General features: G+C 33.6%; 1 protein-coding gene across 1 annotated transcript in view; it reads right to left on the bottom strand.

The window, feature by feature from the left end:
* Positions 1-13,849, bottom strand: part of LOC145241389 (CD109 antigen-like) — a 322,627-nt gene that overhangs the window by 239,023 nt on the left and 69,755 nt on the right. Inside the window, exons 6-8 of the mRNA XM_080104314.1 lie at positions 13,101-13,171; positions 10,326-10,377; positions 6,834-6,913 (exon numbers count right to left, since the gene is read on the bottom strand). Of these exons, the coding sequence (XP_079960440.1) occupies positions 6,834-6,913; positions 10,326-10,377; positions 13,101-13,171 (203 nt within the window). The remainder of the gene's footprint in view (positions 1-6,833; positions 6,914-10,325; positions 10,378-13,100; positions 13,172-13,849) is intronic.

Below are 13,849 nucleotides of genomic sequence, written 5' to 3' on the forward strand. Positions count from 1 at the left end.
CAATAAGTCTCCTCTGTGTTATGAGTAAGTTGCTCGAATCCATATTAAATAGAGAAATAGTCAACCACCTCAGCAGGAATAACCTTCTTAGTGACACACAATATGGTTTCCGCTCTGCAAGATCTACCGCAGATGCGCTGACGGTTATATCCCACAGGATTAGTGAATCTCTTGACAAAGGCTTCCTTTCTAGGGCAATTGCTCTTGACATATCAAAGGCCTTCGACAAGGTATGGCATAAGGGTCTACTTCACAAGATTTCCAGCTACGGTATAACTGGAAATGTTTTCTCAATCATTAAATCATTTCTCTCCGATAGGCCCATAAGAGTAGTGGTAGATGGACAAAAATCGGAGGCCTGCAATATAAATGCTGGAGTCCCTCAAGGGTCAATCCTGGGCCCAACTCTCTTCCTGATCTACATCAATGACCTCCCTAAACACATACTTAAATCATTCGTTGACATCTATGCTGATGACACGACCATCTACGGCAACACATCAAAGGCTGTAAATGACAAAGTTCTCTCTGATTCTCTCTCCTCTAATCTCGAACGCGTGGTTCAGTGGGAGAAGATGTGGCTGGTTACCTTTAATGCATCCAAAACCAAACTCCTATCCTTACATCATCAACGCTCTGATCCCCAGCTGGCATCAATTGTGATGGATGGCTCTCGTCTGGGTGAGGCCCCGTGTTTTGACAAGCTTCTGGGTTTGACCTTTACTCCTGATCTGAAATGGAACACGTACATCAAGTCTGTTGCCAAGGTCGCTGGAAAGATGGTGGGATCCTTCTACCACTCCAGAAGATATCTCACTACTGATGCAATTCTCTATCTATATAAAAGCCAAGTACGTCCAAGGATGGAATACTGTTGCCATATCTGGGCAGGAGCTGCCAAAAACAGCCTATCATGCCTTGACAGAGTACAAAATAGACTTTGTGGTTTAGTGGGGGATGCCCTTTTCTCTACCCTGCAACCCCTCTCCTACAGAAGAGACGTTGCGAGCCTATCCTTGTTTTATCGTTATTTTCATGGCAGGTGCTCGTCTGAACTCCAATCTTTCACGAAAAACACCCGTCTAGCTGAATCCACTGTGAAAAATTTCCCCCACTCTATATCTGTGCCTAAATCAAAACGGGGATTCCATGAACAAAGCTTCTTTCTTAGAACTGCACGCCTGTGGAACTCTGTTCCGTCTGCCTGCTTCCCTCCGGACTACAACTTGGATGTCTTTGAATCCAATGTTAACAAATTCCTAATGAACCGCCCCCTTAAGTAAACACTTCCTCAAATCTCCACACTAACGTAATGTACTTGCAATAACCCTTATCCCAGAGTGGCTTCCGGGCCTTGATAAGTGGTGATCACTGTGTAAAAAAAAAAAAAAAAATATGTATATATATATATATATGTATATATATATATATGTATACATATATGTATATATATATAGACTTATATGTAATATACTGAGTTCGTGTAATTCAGTAAATTTTCATATACCAATGAGTTTTAAGCCAAAAAGAGTTGACTTAAGGAGTAAGCTACAAAATTATCAAATTTCATAATTGAGCATTAATATACTGTGAAAGCAAAATGAAGACTTCAAAAAGGGTGTTGATGGCAACAAAAAGTGTATTTCATTTTATGTTACAATTGTTTGCATGTCCAGTCGAACAATTTCAAACATTATGTCGTTTAAAAATTTTCCAAAACCAGCATTTCTTCAGATTTTATGAATAAACACACTTTTGAAAATAGAGCATTTTTGAAGAGAAAGAAAAAAATGGCGAAGATTCCCTTAACAGGAAAAGCATATGAACAACATTTACCTTTGATGGAGTTACGAAAAGCCCATTTAAATATTAATATATCGCCTAATTTTCGTATCCTTATTTAAGAACAGAGTCATGAGAAGTTTACACAGAAAACTCTAAGCCATTTAAAAAAAATTTTTATACATCCCATTCGTTGAGTTCATAAATTTGATCTCGCTATTTCTTTATTTCCCATTACTTAATTTTTTAATAAAAAGAATTTTTGAATTTTTATTTCTATATTTATAGTATGGCCGTAACAACCTTGCAATAACGTTACAGTTAATTTTAGTTTCGTATTAGTGGCAAGTTATGTTTACAGATTTTCGTTATTATAGTACTTAGATGTAAGACCATTTTAGGTTTAAAGTTAAATTGAATATGAGAATAAATAAAAAGCCTGTATTATATATATAAATCCTTGTATAACATTTTGAGTAAGGTTTTCTAATCTATTCATTATTATTTAATGTTTTAAAATTTATTGTCGTTCTACTTGAATATGTCTTCATATCGTTTCTAAAGACTATTATGAAGGGAGATAATCCAATTATATTGTTAATTGCTATTAGTTAATTCTGTTGGGAACTGGGTCGATTTTTATTTCCTATAAAAACTAAAGGGAGATAATTCAGGCCATTTGATGTTTTCGGTTCATTGATTACTAGAAGGCGTCTATGATTTAATAATTAATTTAATCAGATAGGTCCAGAACGTGCCACGATGGCTTATTTAACAAATTAAGGATATAAATTATGTTTTTAATCTTAAAAAAATTGGTTTTTACCCATGGGTTTAACCCACATCTGTTATTAATCACTTATGCTGCTCATGTCTTATAATTCGTGTGTTGTGTTCTTGGGTATCTAAATAAAATAATATATATCCCCTAATTATTATTCTGACAGCAAAACCACGCAATAGCTACAAATGTGTTTCCCTCCGATGAGAAGATGTCTACTCCTGCATTTATGGGTAAAAACATTTAGAAAAGGGACTAAAGTAAGTAAATAAGTAAATCAGTATGAATTCTACCAACTTAAGATGTCAGATGACAAAATCAATTAAATTAATTTTCAGCTCCAAAATTGCTAATTTAATTTTTAATAAAAACTAGTTTAGTTGTTAAGTTGTTTTATTGAGTTGAAGAGGGTATCACTTATTTCCCCTTCAATACTGCTACGACTGAATACAAAAATGCTCATCGTTATGGAGAAAAATTCCATTTTTAGATGAGCTTTATACTTTATTTATATTTCTTACCTGGTTTAGAATAATAGAAACTATATTTGCATGTTTGATTTGGATCCTTCATTTAAATTATAACATTTATAGCTATTTAACTCTACATTAAAATTTAATCCTAGCATCCGATGATCCTTATTGTTGTAAAAGTTCATACCTCAGTTACATTTAAGGCGTGATAGCAGAAATCTATTCCTGTGAAGACATCCCTGTATGGCATCTAGTTTTTTATTCAAAATTTCTTCTTTGGAATTCACTGTGTAGAAGGCTTCCAATAAACATAGATTGCACCTTTTTGATTTCCAGGGTCTGTACTTCCTCCCCCTGTCCACTACTGACAATTTTAATTCAAAATTGTCATTATTTCTGTTAATTTCCTTTACCCAATCATCTAATGCATTTGTATTCCTCTTTTTATTTTTATTTTTAATGCTGATTCTTGTACCCTCCCCCCCCTGCTATTGTTAACGCCATCCCTATTAGTTTCCATCTCAGGTTCCTTTTTAAAGGATACTACGTGGTTTCTATATCTGTCCTTAAACATTGTTCCTGTGGCTCCCAGATATATCTTCTTAGTATTGTAGGTTTTTATCTCGCATTTATACACTATTTCCGAGGTTAGACATTTCCCATCCAACGGACAATTTCCACGTAATCTGCAATTACATTTTCTGTTTCGGATACTTTCGTTTGATGCTAGTCCGTTATTGTTCCTTATTTTGCTGATTTTTCTATTGTTGGAGCTGATCATAGTTTTAGTTAATTTCTGGACGTTGAGAAAGATAATTTTACAGAGTTTCTATTTATTATTTTGCTTAATTTATTATCCAGGGGGAAGTTTTGGTCTATTATTCTGTAGAATTCCTTAGGTATATTTTTTATATGCTCGCTGAATGGTGGATTGAACCAAACCTGTTTCTTGCGGCTATTTCTCTTATTAATGGTGTCACCCTCATCCTTACCTGTTCTGCTGTTATTATTTCCCCCACCGTTTCTATTCTTTTGATCATTTTCAACATTTCCCTTATTGATCTTTGGTTTTTTTTCTTGCTCTCATTAACATGCCATACGAGATTATGCAGCTAGGTTTGTAGTTACTAGTATTGGTACTGTTATATTCAATTTTTCCGTTGTATCCCGATTTCCTTAGGGTATCATTGTAGTATTCGTTGTTTTTTTTTCAAAAAGACTCTCATTCTTTGAAAGTTCTGAAACTCTTTTAGAAATGTTGGGGATCAGCACTTTCTTCATGCATTTCGGGTGGTTCGATCGGAAATCTATGTAGAGTATTTTCTGGTTAGGTTTGTGATAAGGTTCGTATGTGTTATTGTTTAAGTTGAGGGTAAGGTCCAGAAAGTTAACCATCTTGTAATTACTGTCCATTGTTATCTCTAATCCGAATCCTTAAAAAGATTTCTGATGTTTTTTCTTGATTTTTCCGTAATACGATCGCTAGAATTAATTACGAAAAGTGCGTCATGCCTGTAAAGTCCCCCATTTGAACCTGGAATTTTCTTGTCTATCTCCTTTAGTAAGTAAAGACCAACCAAGTCAGTGACCATGAGGAGTCTGTGGCACCCATTGTGGTCAAAATGGGCCTCTCTATATTTTCTAGTCCACAATTCAACGTTGTATCTGATTAATGTTTTCCTGGCTATTTTTATAATTTCAATTTCAAACTTTGTTAAGTCAGTTTCATCTTCTGCTAGTTTAAGTGCTTTCTTAAACAGTGCAGGGGAAATAGAGGGGTAGTACGCATCTCTGTCGAACATGATAAGTTTGCTTTTTTGGTTTTTAGGGATATATATATAAAGAGACAAATATTGGCTGAAGAGAGCTTGATAAGGATACCTTAAACGGACCTTATTATCGGGCTTGAAACCGACGGTACCAATGATCTGTTTCAACTAACAACTTTCTGTACACAATATATATATATATATATATATATATATATATATATATATATATATATATATATATATATATATAGTCTATTTATTATACAAACATTATTAGTTTCAATTTCGATTCTTTAGTTGGTCTGATGAAGTGTTGTCCCTGAATTAGGATTCCACTGAGCATGTATGCACATATGTAACCAATAATGTTTGTATAATAAACCGACTATACACCAACTCTGTCCTGCATTGAGCACTCTTTACTACTCACGCGAGTTTCATTGGATTTACATCTAGGAAACCATTTGATACAAACGAGATATATATATATATATATAGTAATTTATAAAATATATATGGCGATTATATATTTTATAAATTACTAACTAGCTCTACCTACGTATTGAGCATTTTTGAAGTAAATACTTAAAGTTTACGCATAAATCTATACTTTCGTATAGTAAATTTATGTGAATAAATGAAATAGTTATATATATATATATATATATATATATATATATATATATATATATATATATATATATATATATCGACTGAATAAAGATTAACTAATTTCATAATCCTTAAAAAAGACGAATTTTCATTAATTCATTCTTTATGTTTTTTTATCTGATAATTCGTTTCATTTGACTATTAAGCCCAGTTCTATTTATGCATGTTTTCTACATTGTGGATAATTGCTTAACATTTAGAATGGTAACGTTCGAGCACACAAACATGTATATAGATATATATATATAAATGACATTGTCTATGCGTGTGCGGAATATCTCTACCAAACTCCTCTCGGCTTTTTTACTCCACTTTGCCGAAATCGCACAGCCCCTAACTGATCTACTTCGAAATAAAACCTAAGAAAAATGAAGAGGTTACCATGAATGGGCAGTAATTATGCTCCTTGTAAAAAGTAAAAAAATTCTTGACAAACGCAACAATGTTTGCTTTTCCCCCCAGACAGATGCACCCCTAGCTTAATCTGTAGATGCTTCTGATGTTAGTCGTTACCGTTTTCCCTACAAACGGGACAATGAATTGCTACCTAAACACAATTTATCACTAATAGTAAAAACATAAACGAAGATTTTTTGTTAAATTCTAAAATAATTGTTTATTTTTCTCTTTTTTTATTTAATGCAAGTTTAGTTCAAACATAATGGCTTAAAATGTAGAATCTCCTTTACTTTTGACGAGTAACTGTTAATCTACAACAATGGTTCCCATCCCTTTTTTTTTACATGGTGGCACACTATTTAAAAAAAATTTGTGATACATCTATTAGAAAAACTAAATATTTTCTACCCATAAAGCCATTCTGCAATAAAATAATAAAACAAAAAAAAACAAAGAATGTTTATTCACATAAATAAACACATCTCGTATTCAATATCTGATATCGTTTTGGTATCGAAATCGGATCTGATTTATTTAGTTTGAATGCCATTTTTCAATACTTAAAAATAACAAAAAACTCCAGATATTCTGGATAATCGTCCCATCACTAATATAAACCAGAAACAACATTAGTATACTCGAAACGTTAAAATTTAAAAAAATTAGACTATTTTGAATTGAGCGGTGTCATCATGATTAAGAAATTAAATGTTTTTATTGAGCAAAATGAAATTAAACGTTTTCTTTGATGCACACCAGTAATTATTCCGCGGTACCTTAGTGTGCCGCAGAAACCAATGGTCTACAATAATACTATGGACTTTGATGGGGGACCAAGGTAGCTGTTACATCGTACGTGATGAAGATAAATCTCTCTTGCAGTATGACAACAGCTGGTGACGTTTTTTTTTCTGACAGACAAGCAGTAAAAAAAGAAATGAAAACAATACGTACTGTGCCATGTTGCTGGAGCATAATTTTCCAAGTTCCTAAAAGTGGAAGAGGGGAAAGGCGGAAATTTTGGCTGATGACACCTGAAAATTAAAATGAGATATTTATCACATATATATATATATAAAATACAAATAATGTCTGTCCGTTTTTCTCTATCTAATGAAATATTAAAACGGGTACCACAGATAAATCGCTATACCTGGTTATTTTTAATTTTAAAAAAAATTGCTACAATTATTGTAAGGGTGTTTTTGTAGAGGAGGCGAACTTTAAATTAAAACAAACCACAGAAAAATATTTTTATTATACAAATTTGTGGTTTATTCCAAAGAGTAATTTTTGTCGTTTATGATTTAAATTTAAATACAATTTTGGGCATATGGCCCCGTAGCTCACATATATAACATATCATAACTAACATGTCTAATTTGCACAAACTCTAATGCATTAAATTAGGCTGTATTTCGGCAATTACGCGTCGATTGTTGTCTTCCAAGAGGCCTATTGTGTCTGGTTTATCATCGTAGACATGGGACTTTATATATCCCCAACGAAAATAATCTACTGGGGATAAATCACACAAATGAGGTTACCAGTTGATAGGCATATGGGTGTCACTCTATTCATGATGAATTGCCAAACCAAGCTGAACAAAAAATAATCGATAGTTGCTCAATATGCAATTAAAAAAATAGAGTTATCAATTTAAAGTTCGTCACCAATAAAAAGCATCCTATTTGATACATTTTCATTCGAAATTTATTCAGGGAATATTTGAAATAAAACTTTTTTAATTGTTTTTTTTTTATTTATTATAACGATGATGGTGGCACGGACGACAATACCACAACTGCCAAGAACAAGAAAAAATAATGATGACGTGATGTTATATTGCAACAAAGGGAATTCAATATAGATAAACATACAATAGAGATAAAGATTTTTTTTATTTCAGAGAAAGAAAATATACCAGTTGCTGAAGTAGATGATGATAATGATGATAATGATGATGACGATAACGAGGACGACGATGATGATGATGACGAGGACGACGACGACGATGATAATGATAATGATGATGACGACAGTATTGGAAGGTCGCTAGCCATTTTGAAGTATCAAAGGTCTGACTCATCACATTATGATAATGGCGATTGATTAGTACAGTAGCACCTAAAAATTGAAATGAGATATTTATCATACTTATATATATACGAGGGTCGTCCCAAAAGTAAAGCCTCCTATTTTTTTTACTCAAAAAGTTGAAGAACTATGAAGACGGGAGTGATACTATTTAAGCGAGCGACTTTTCTGCTCCAGAATTTATTTTCTACATAATCTCCACCATTTTCAATGCACTCTTGCTAGCGATGAACGAGGGTTGTGTATGGGCGTCAAGAGTTTAAGAGCTGCGATAACAGGAGTGTTACCATTAAAATGAGCAACCTTTTATGCCCAACAATTTATTTTTCGACATAACAACTAACATTCTCAATGAACTTTTGCCAGGAATTCAATGACACGTCTCTGCTTCTGACGCACGTCAATGACAGGGGTTGCTTTCTTAGAGTCTCACATCGTCAATATCTGCAACAGAGAGATGAAACTTTCATGTCATGAATGCATAAGTTTATTCATCATAATAATGCAATTTACTCTGATCTATTCGGAATAAAAATAGGAGGAGGCATTACTCGTGGAACCATCCTCGTATGAAATACAAAGAATGTTTGCCTAATTTTCGCGCTTTCTCTATAAATGTTAACTTTTGTCCCTGGTACAAATAGATACGCACACTAACAGCAAAATAAAACAAACAACACATTTGATCTACAAAAAATTATTGCTTTTATTTCACACCGAAAAATCAGCTTTTGATGATAAATGATCACTCTGAGTTTTGACGTTTCTGAAAGGTCCCTGGGGTCAGGTGTGTGGTTTGTTTCGGATGGCAGACGGCGAAAAAATAGTAACGAGCCTCGCTCTCTCTCTCTCTCTCTCTCTCTCTCTGACCGACTGATTGACTTTTTCTTTGTGATGAAATTATTTATAAAAAAATTATTTATTTCCTTTGTCTGTTGTTTCAACCTTTGACCGATATTCTCTGACATATTTCTGCGTCAAATTATAAATTCTATTAGACAATGGTGAAAAGTCCTGCATTCTTCAAAATAAATCCACAATTATTTTTGTAATGCAATCATATTTGGTATGCATAATGATTTGTCCTCCATTGTAATTTTTTATAAAGTACTAACCCTTAAATGGCACATATTAAGATCCAATCGGGTCATTAGTTCTTAGAGTACTATTGTTGTAAAACTTTAAAACAATCGTAATAGTTTGAATTCAGTATGTTAATAAAGTGTTGCTTTTTAATGGAGATAGCTAGATGAGTGTTATTCAGACACTATCAGAAATAACGGTTGAGAGGTTGTAACACGAATATTTAGATACAGATTATGTTCGATTTTGGTCTATTATAAATTGAAGTCACGTGAAATTATGTAGGAATTGAAAATGACTGAACGCAGTGTATTCACCATTTTTCATAAACATTTATTAATGAGTTAACACTGGCCCAACGTTGTGTATGAAAGTTTCGCAAGGAAACAAAGGAAAGAAATTCTACGCGATTTTTTTTTCAGTTGAAAGAAGAAGCACTTATTACCGGTATTTCAACACTAAGCCAGCTGACACGTATTTTCCAAGCCAGCGACAATACAGTCAATTAACAGTGTCTTAGTCTGTAGCTAGCTATGACGTGTGTAATTCGTTCCACTGTATACGGTCGACCTAAAATCTTGTTAAACGTTCAGATAGCATCTTGTTTAAAATTCCTCTCATGCAGCCACGTGGTTAAAAAGACTCTGCCGTGTCAATACATGCTTAAAAGTATCTGTCGCCGCCAGGTGCTTTTTCCTCTTTTTCTCTCTCCTTTTCCTCCGATCCTGATCTCATAAATATCCATTTATTTCTGTGTTGTCACGCTCGTTTAACAGCTTGGTCATTTTCATACGTATCAGTCACCACTTATCAAGGTTCTTGGGAAATACCGCTATTTAAGACCCAAAAGCCACTCGAGGATAAGGGTTAACGAATGTAAGGTGGTAGTGTAGTAATCGTTAATGGTGTAAATTCGGTAGTATTTGATTATTTATGAGAACACCTACACAAGAACTTGTTTACATCGGATTTAAAGGCTACCAAGTTGTATTCAACTGGGAAGCAGGCCAGTGTAATAGTGTTCCACAAGTGGATAGTTCTAGGAAAGAAGCTTTGTTCATGGAGTCTGCGTTACATAGAAAGGGACTATGTTGATGACTGAAATAGAAGGGTTTTGTTTTATTAGTTACGCCTGGCATTTATTTATTGATGCTTTAAGTCTCAACTATTTTATACCAAGAAATGTCACATTAGATTTCCACTGTTTTAGTAAGTTTAGAATTATTAAACATGGAAAAAATACGAAAGGTCATTAAGTGCACTCACCTGTTGGATTTGTCTGATTAAACCAAACTTTCATTACGCTGTCATTTGGATCCTGTTAAAAATATACAAATAATATAATAAATAAAAATGAAAACAAAATATTTAAACACCATGACAATTATTACCAATTTGCAGGGAGACCCAACGTTGCTCAGGATTGAATGAAGATCAACGAATGTTCCACACTTGCAATACTTTTATTGTCCTTGAAACCAGTGAAATCGATCATTTTCAATCACATCTATTGATTGCCTGCTCTAGTCTGGGGTATACCGGAAAGAATCTTCAGATGCCCCCCAACAGTGACTTAGTAATAGATTGTAGTTTACATTACACTGTAGAGAACCTACTGTTGATTTTATAAAATTATTTTTATATATAATGACTTGAATTAAAATCTTAAATTCAAAAGTCAAGTATCATAAATCAATTGTGCCCTAAACAGAAACATTCATTTCGAGTTCCTGTCATTTCAAAAAGCATACTGCTGATTTTATAAAAAAAAATATTTTCGGTTTAAATTAAAGAATTAAAGTTTAAAAATACAAAAGTCAAGTATCATGGTCTAATTGTGCTCTAAGCAGAAACATTCATTTCGGACACGCCTCTGCTTTATCAAAAAAGCTACTGTTGATTTTATACGCCGGGCTTTTCTGCTTGGGCGGTGATAAAACATCTTAAATTTATGATGCTAGGCCTTATAAGAGTTATTAACTTTGTTTAAAATTGAACTGTTCCTTCTTTAATCAGATTTTTGGATTATCGATTAACGATTTTCGATACTTATCAAAGGCATTCCGACAAAAAACCTATCTAAGAATCCCCACACACATATCAAGTATATTTATGTGAAATTTATACAAAATTAATCCAGCCATTGGGAGGACACACAGACAAAAGACCTTATATATATATATATATATATATATATATATATATATATATATATATATATATATATATATATATATATATAGGTAGCAATTGTAGTAGCTATGAGAAATGATGATACAACACATTATTTAATCTAATAATACGGTGATTTCTTTTTCATAAACAGTAACTTTTAATTTGCAACAGAGCGCGAGTTGTGTGCGAAGTGACGTCACGACAAGGGAAAAATAAAAAGATTATAAAAATAAGAACGTGTGCATAGATTGAGCGACATTTTTGAACAAGAGACAAGGATTTATTCGGGAAAGTACCCGGAAATAAATGTCGTTGCAACAGGGAAAAAGTGAGTCACTTTTCCTTGTTATTCCTTGCGACGGAGTCTACAATATGTTGGGTCCCTACATGCCAATACGCGTGTAAACGTGTGTAACGTTACAAATTTTGTAACAATTGTTAGGGACCAGAAATAAAAGCACAAGAGAGGAAATGAAGCAATTAAAAAAGAACGGTAGTACAAAAATTCAAATGATGTAACAAGCTAGACTGTCGGTCCGAGTGCCAATGATGCCTGCGGGAATATAGACTTTTCTTAAGAGCAATACCTGCTGCTATATACGAGGTGCCTTTAATAAGTTTCCAGACGTTTTTGTATAGGTATTTAAAATTGTCGTAGACTCTTGAAAATTCTGTATGTTATATGTTATGAGATAACTGAACAATGTTTATGATTTCATGTTCAAATGAACAGCTACAGAAGGAATTGGAATACGCCCTACTACGATATGCAATAAAAGTCTGTTTTAAACTTGAAAAAAAAATCCACAGAAACGTATGGAATGCTTCAGGCTGCTTTTGGACCATATTGCATGAACCGATCATCAGTTTTTGAGTGGGAGGCAGGGAGTCTGTGAGGGATGACGAGAGGTGTGGATGGAGTAAGGAAGTAAAAACACCAAAGTTGATTGGCCAAATAAAGAATTTCATGGATAAGGACTTTCATGTGTCTATAGAGACAATAAATGCACAGTTTGATGTCAGTATGGAAACTGTACACACAATTATTCGCAAGGAACTGAAAATGGAATATATTTACACGAATGCACCAGTTCACAACTTCATCCTTGTTACAGACTATTTAAACAAGATGGATAACCTATAGTCCAGACTATGCTCCCTGTGACTTTTAGTTACTCCTTAAAACCAAGGAAAATCTTAGAGGTTGTCGTCATAAGAACACTGAGGAGATGAAAGATGCTGGTACGAGGGTGATTGACACGTTCGCCCAAGATGAGTTCCATGGGACTTCAAGAAGTTGTTGGAACGGTACGACAAGTGCATTGCAGACGGAGGAGATTATTGTCGAAGAGGACTTATTGAAGACACCTCGTATAGCTGGAAGACTTCATGTATGGGTAAATTACCATGAAACCTCTCTCCTAAGTAATAACGCTTCAGAAGTCTCCATACTTTTGCTCTTTGAGTTCATAACGATACGATCAAATCCATGATTTCTCTTTTCCCCGTTAAACAGCGTTGTTATGAAGCCGCTTGTGGTATTAGCACACCAAAAGATCCGAGTATTAGTCCGCAGACTCAGAAAACAATAATAAATACAAATAAAAGAGAAGGTTCATAGTTTTAAATCAGACATGTATTAATCTGGTTTTATTTCACTTCAATAAAAATTTTTAAAAAAGTGACTCCTTCTTGGGGACTAATACTTGATCTCTATATGAAATAAATAGATATTTGAGTGTTCTATTAAATTCTCTTTTACCTCTCAAATATTGAAGATAGTTTCTTGCCGACATTCAATATGTGTGAGTGTGTATTGGGAGTTCATGTGTTTTGAGGACGCAACAGAATTAAATAAGTACTCACCAAAATATATATGTCCATGGGATTTTTTATGATCATAAATTCATCGTTAACTCCAAAACAGCAAAATCGAACTGAAAACAACAACAAAAAAAAAATACCGTTTCATTTAACATATAATATACTAGTAGGTTGCCCGGTGTTGCCCGGTCGTAAAATATTATCCTTTAATTCATGCAGAATATCGTAGATATTAAACATAACGTTAAATTCTTTCAAAAACGCCACTTTTTGGAAGTAAGAAAAAAATACTCAAGCTGAGATCGAAACAAAACCTAAAGACAGTGAGTCAAGTTTGTAGATCAAAAATTCGTTGAGTATATAGGTTGAGAAGTGCCCTCGTACACGTACACACACACATACACACACACACACACATTCTCACTTTTATAGATATACTAGCAGGCTGCCCGATCATAAAAAATATTATATTTTTATTCATACGGAAACTGAGACATGTGCATGCGAGTATTATGTTTTTCTAAACGTTTCAGTTCTTTAAGTAAAAACAAATACTCGAGCTGAAATTGAAACCACAACTTAAAGATGTTGAGTAAAGTATGATAACCATTAGGCCAGTTTGACTTACTCTTAACATAAGGAGTCTGTTATGTGAACCATTCACCCATGCGCATCAGTGAAACAGTTGATAGATAAAAATCCAATGACCCCTCCCTATGTACCAATTTTTCAATTTGGTCCCCTTAACAGTTTGATTAAAAAGTTTTCCACATGTCTGAATACACTATATA

This window comes from Euprymna scolopes, chromosome 2 (genome assembly GCF_053919585.1).
Source record: "Euprymna scolopes isolate OS-2025 chromosome 2, ASM5391958v1, whole genome shotgun sequence".
Lineage (NCBI taxonomy): Eukaryota > Metazoa > Mollusca > Cephalopoda > Sepiida > Sepiolidae > Euprymna > Euprymna scolopes.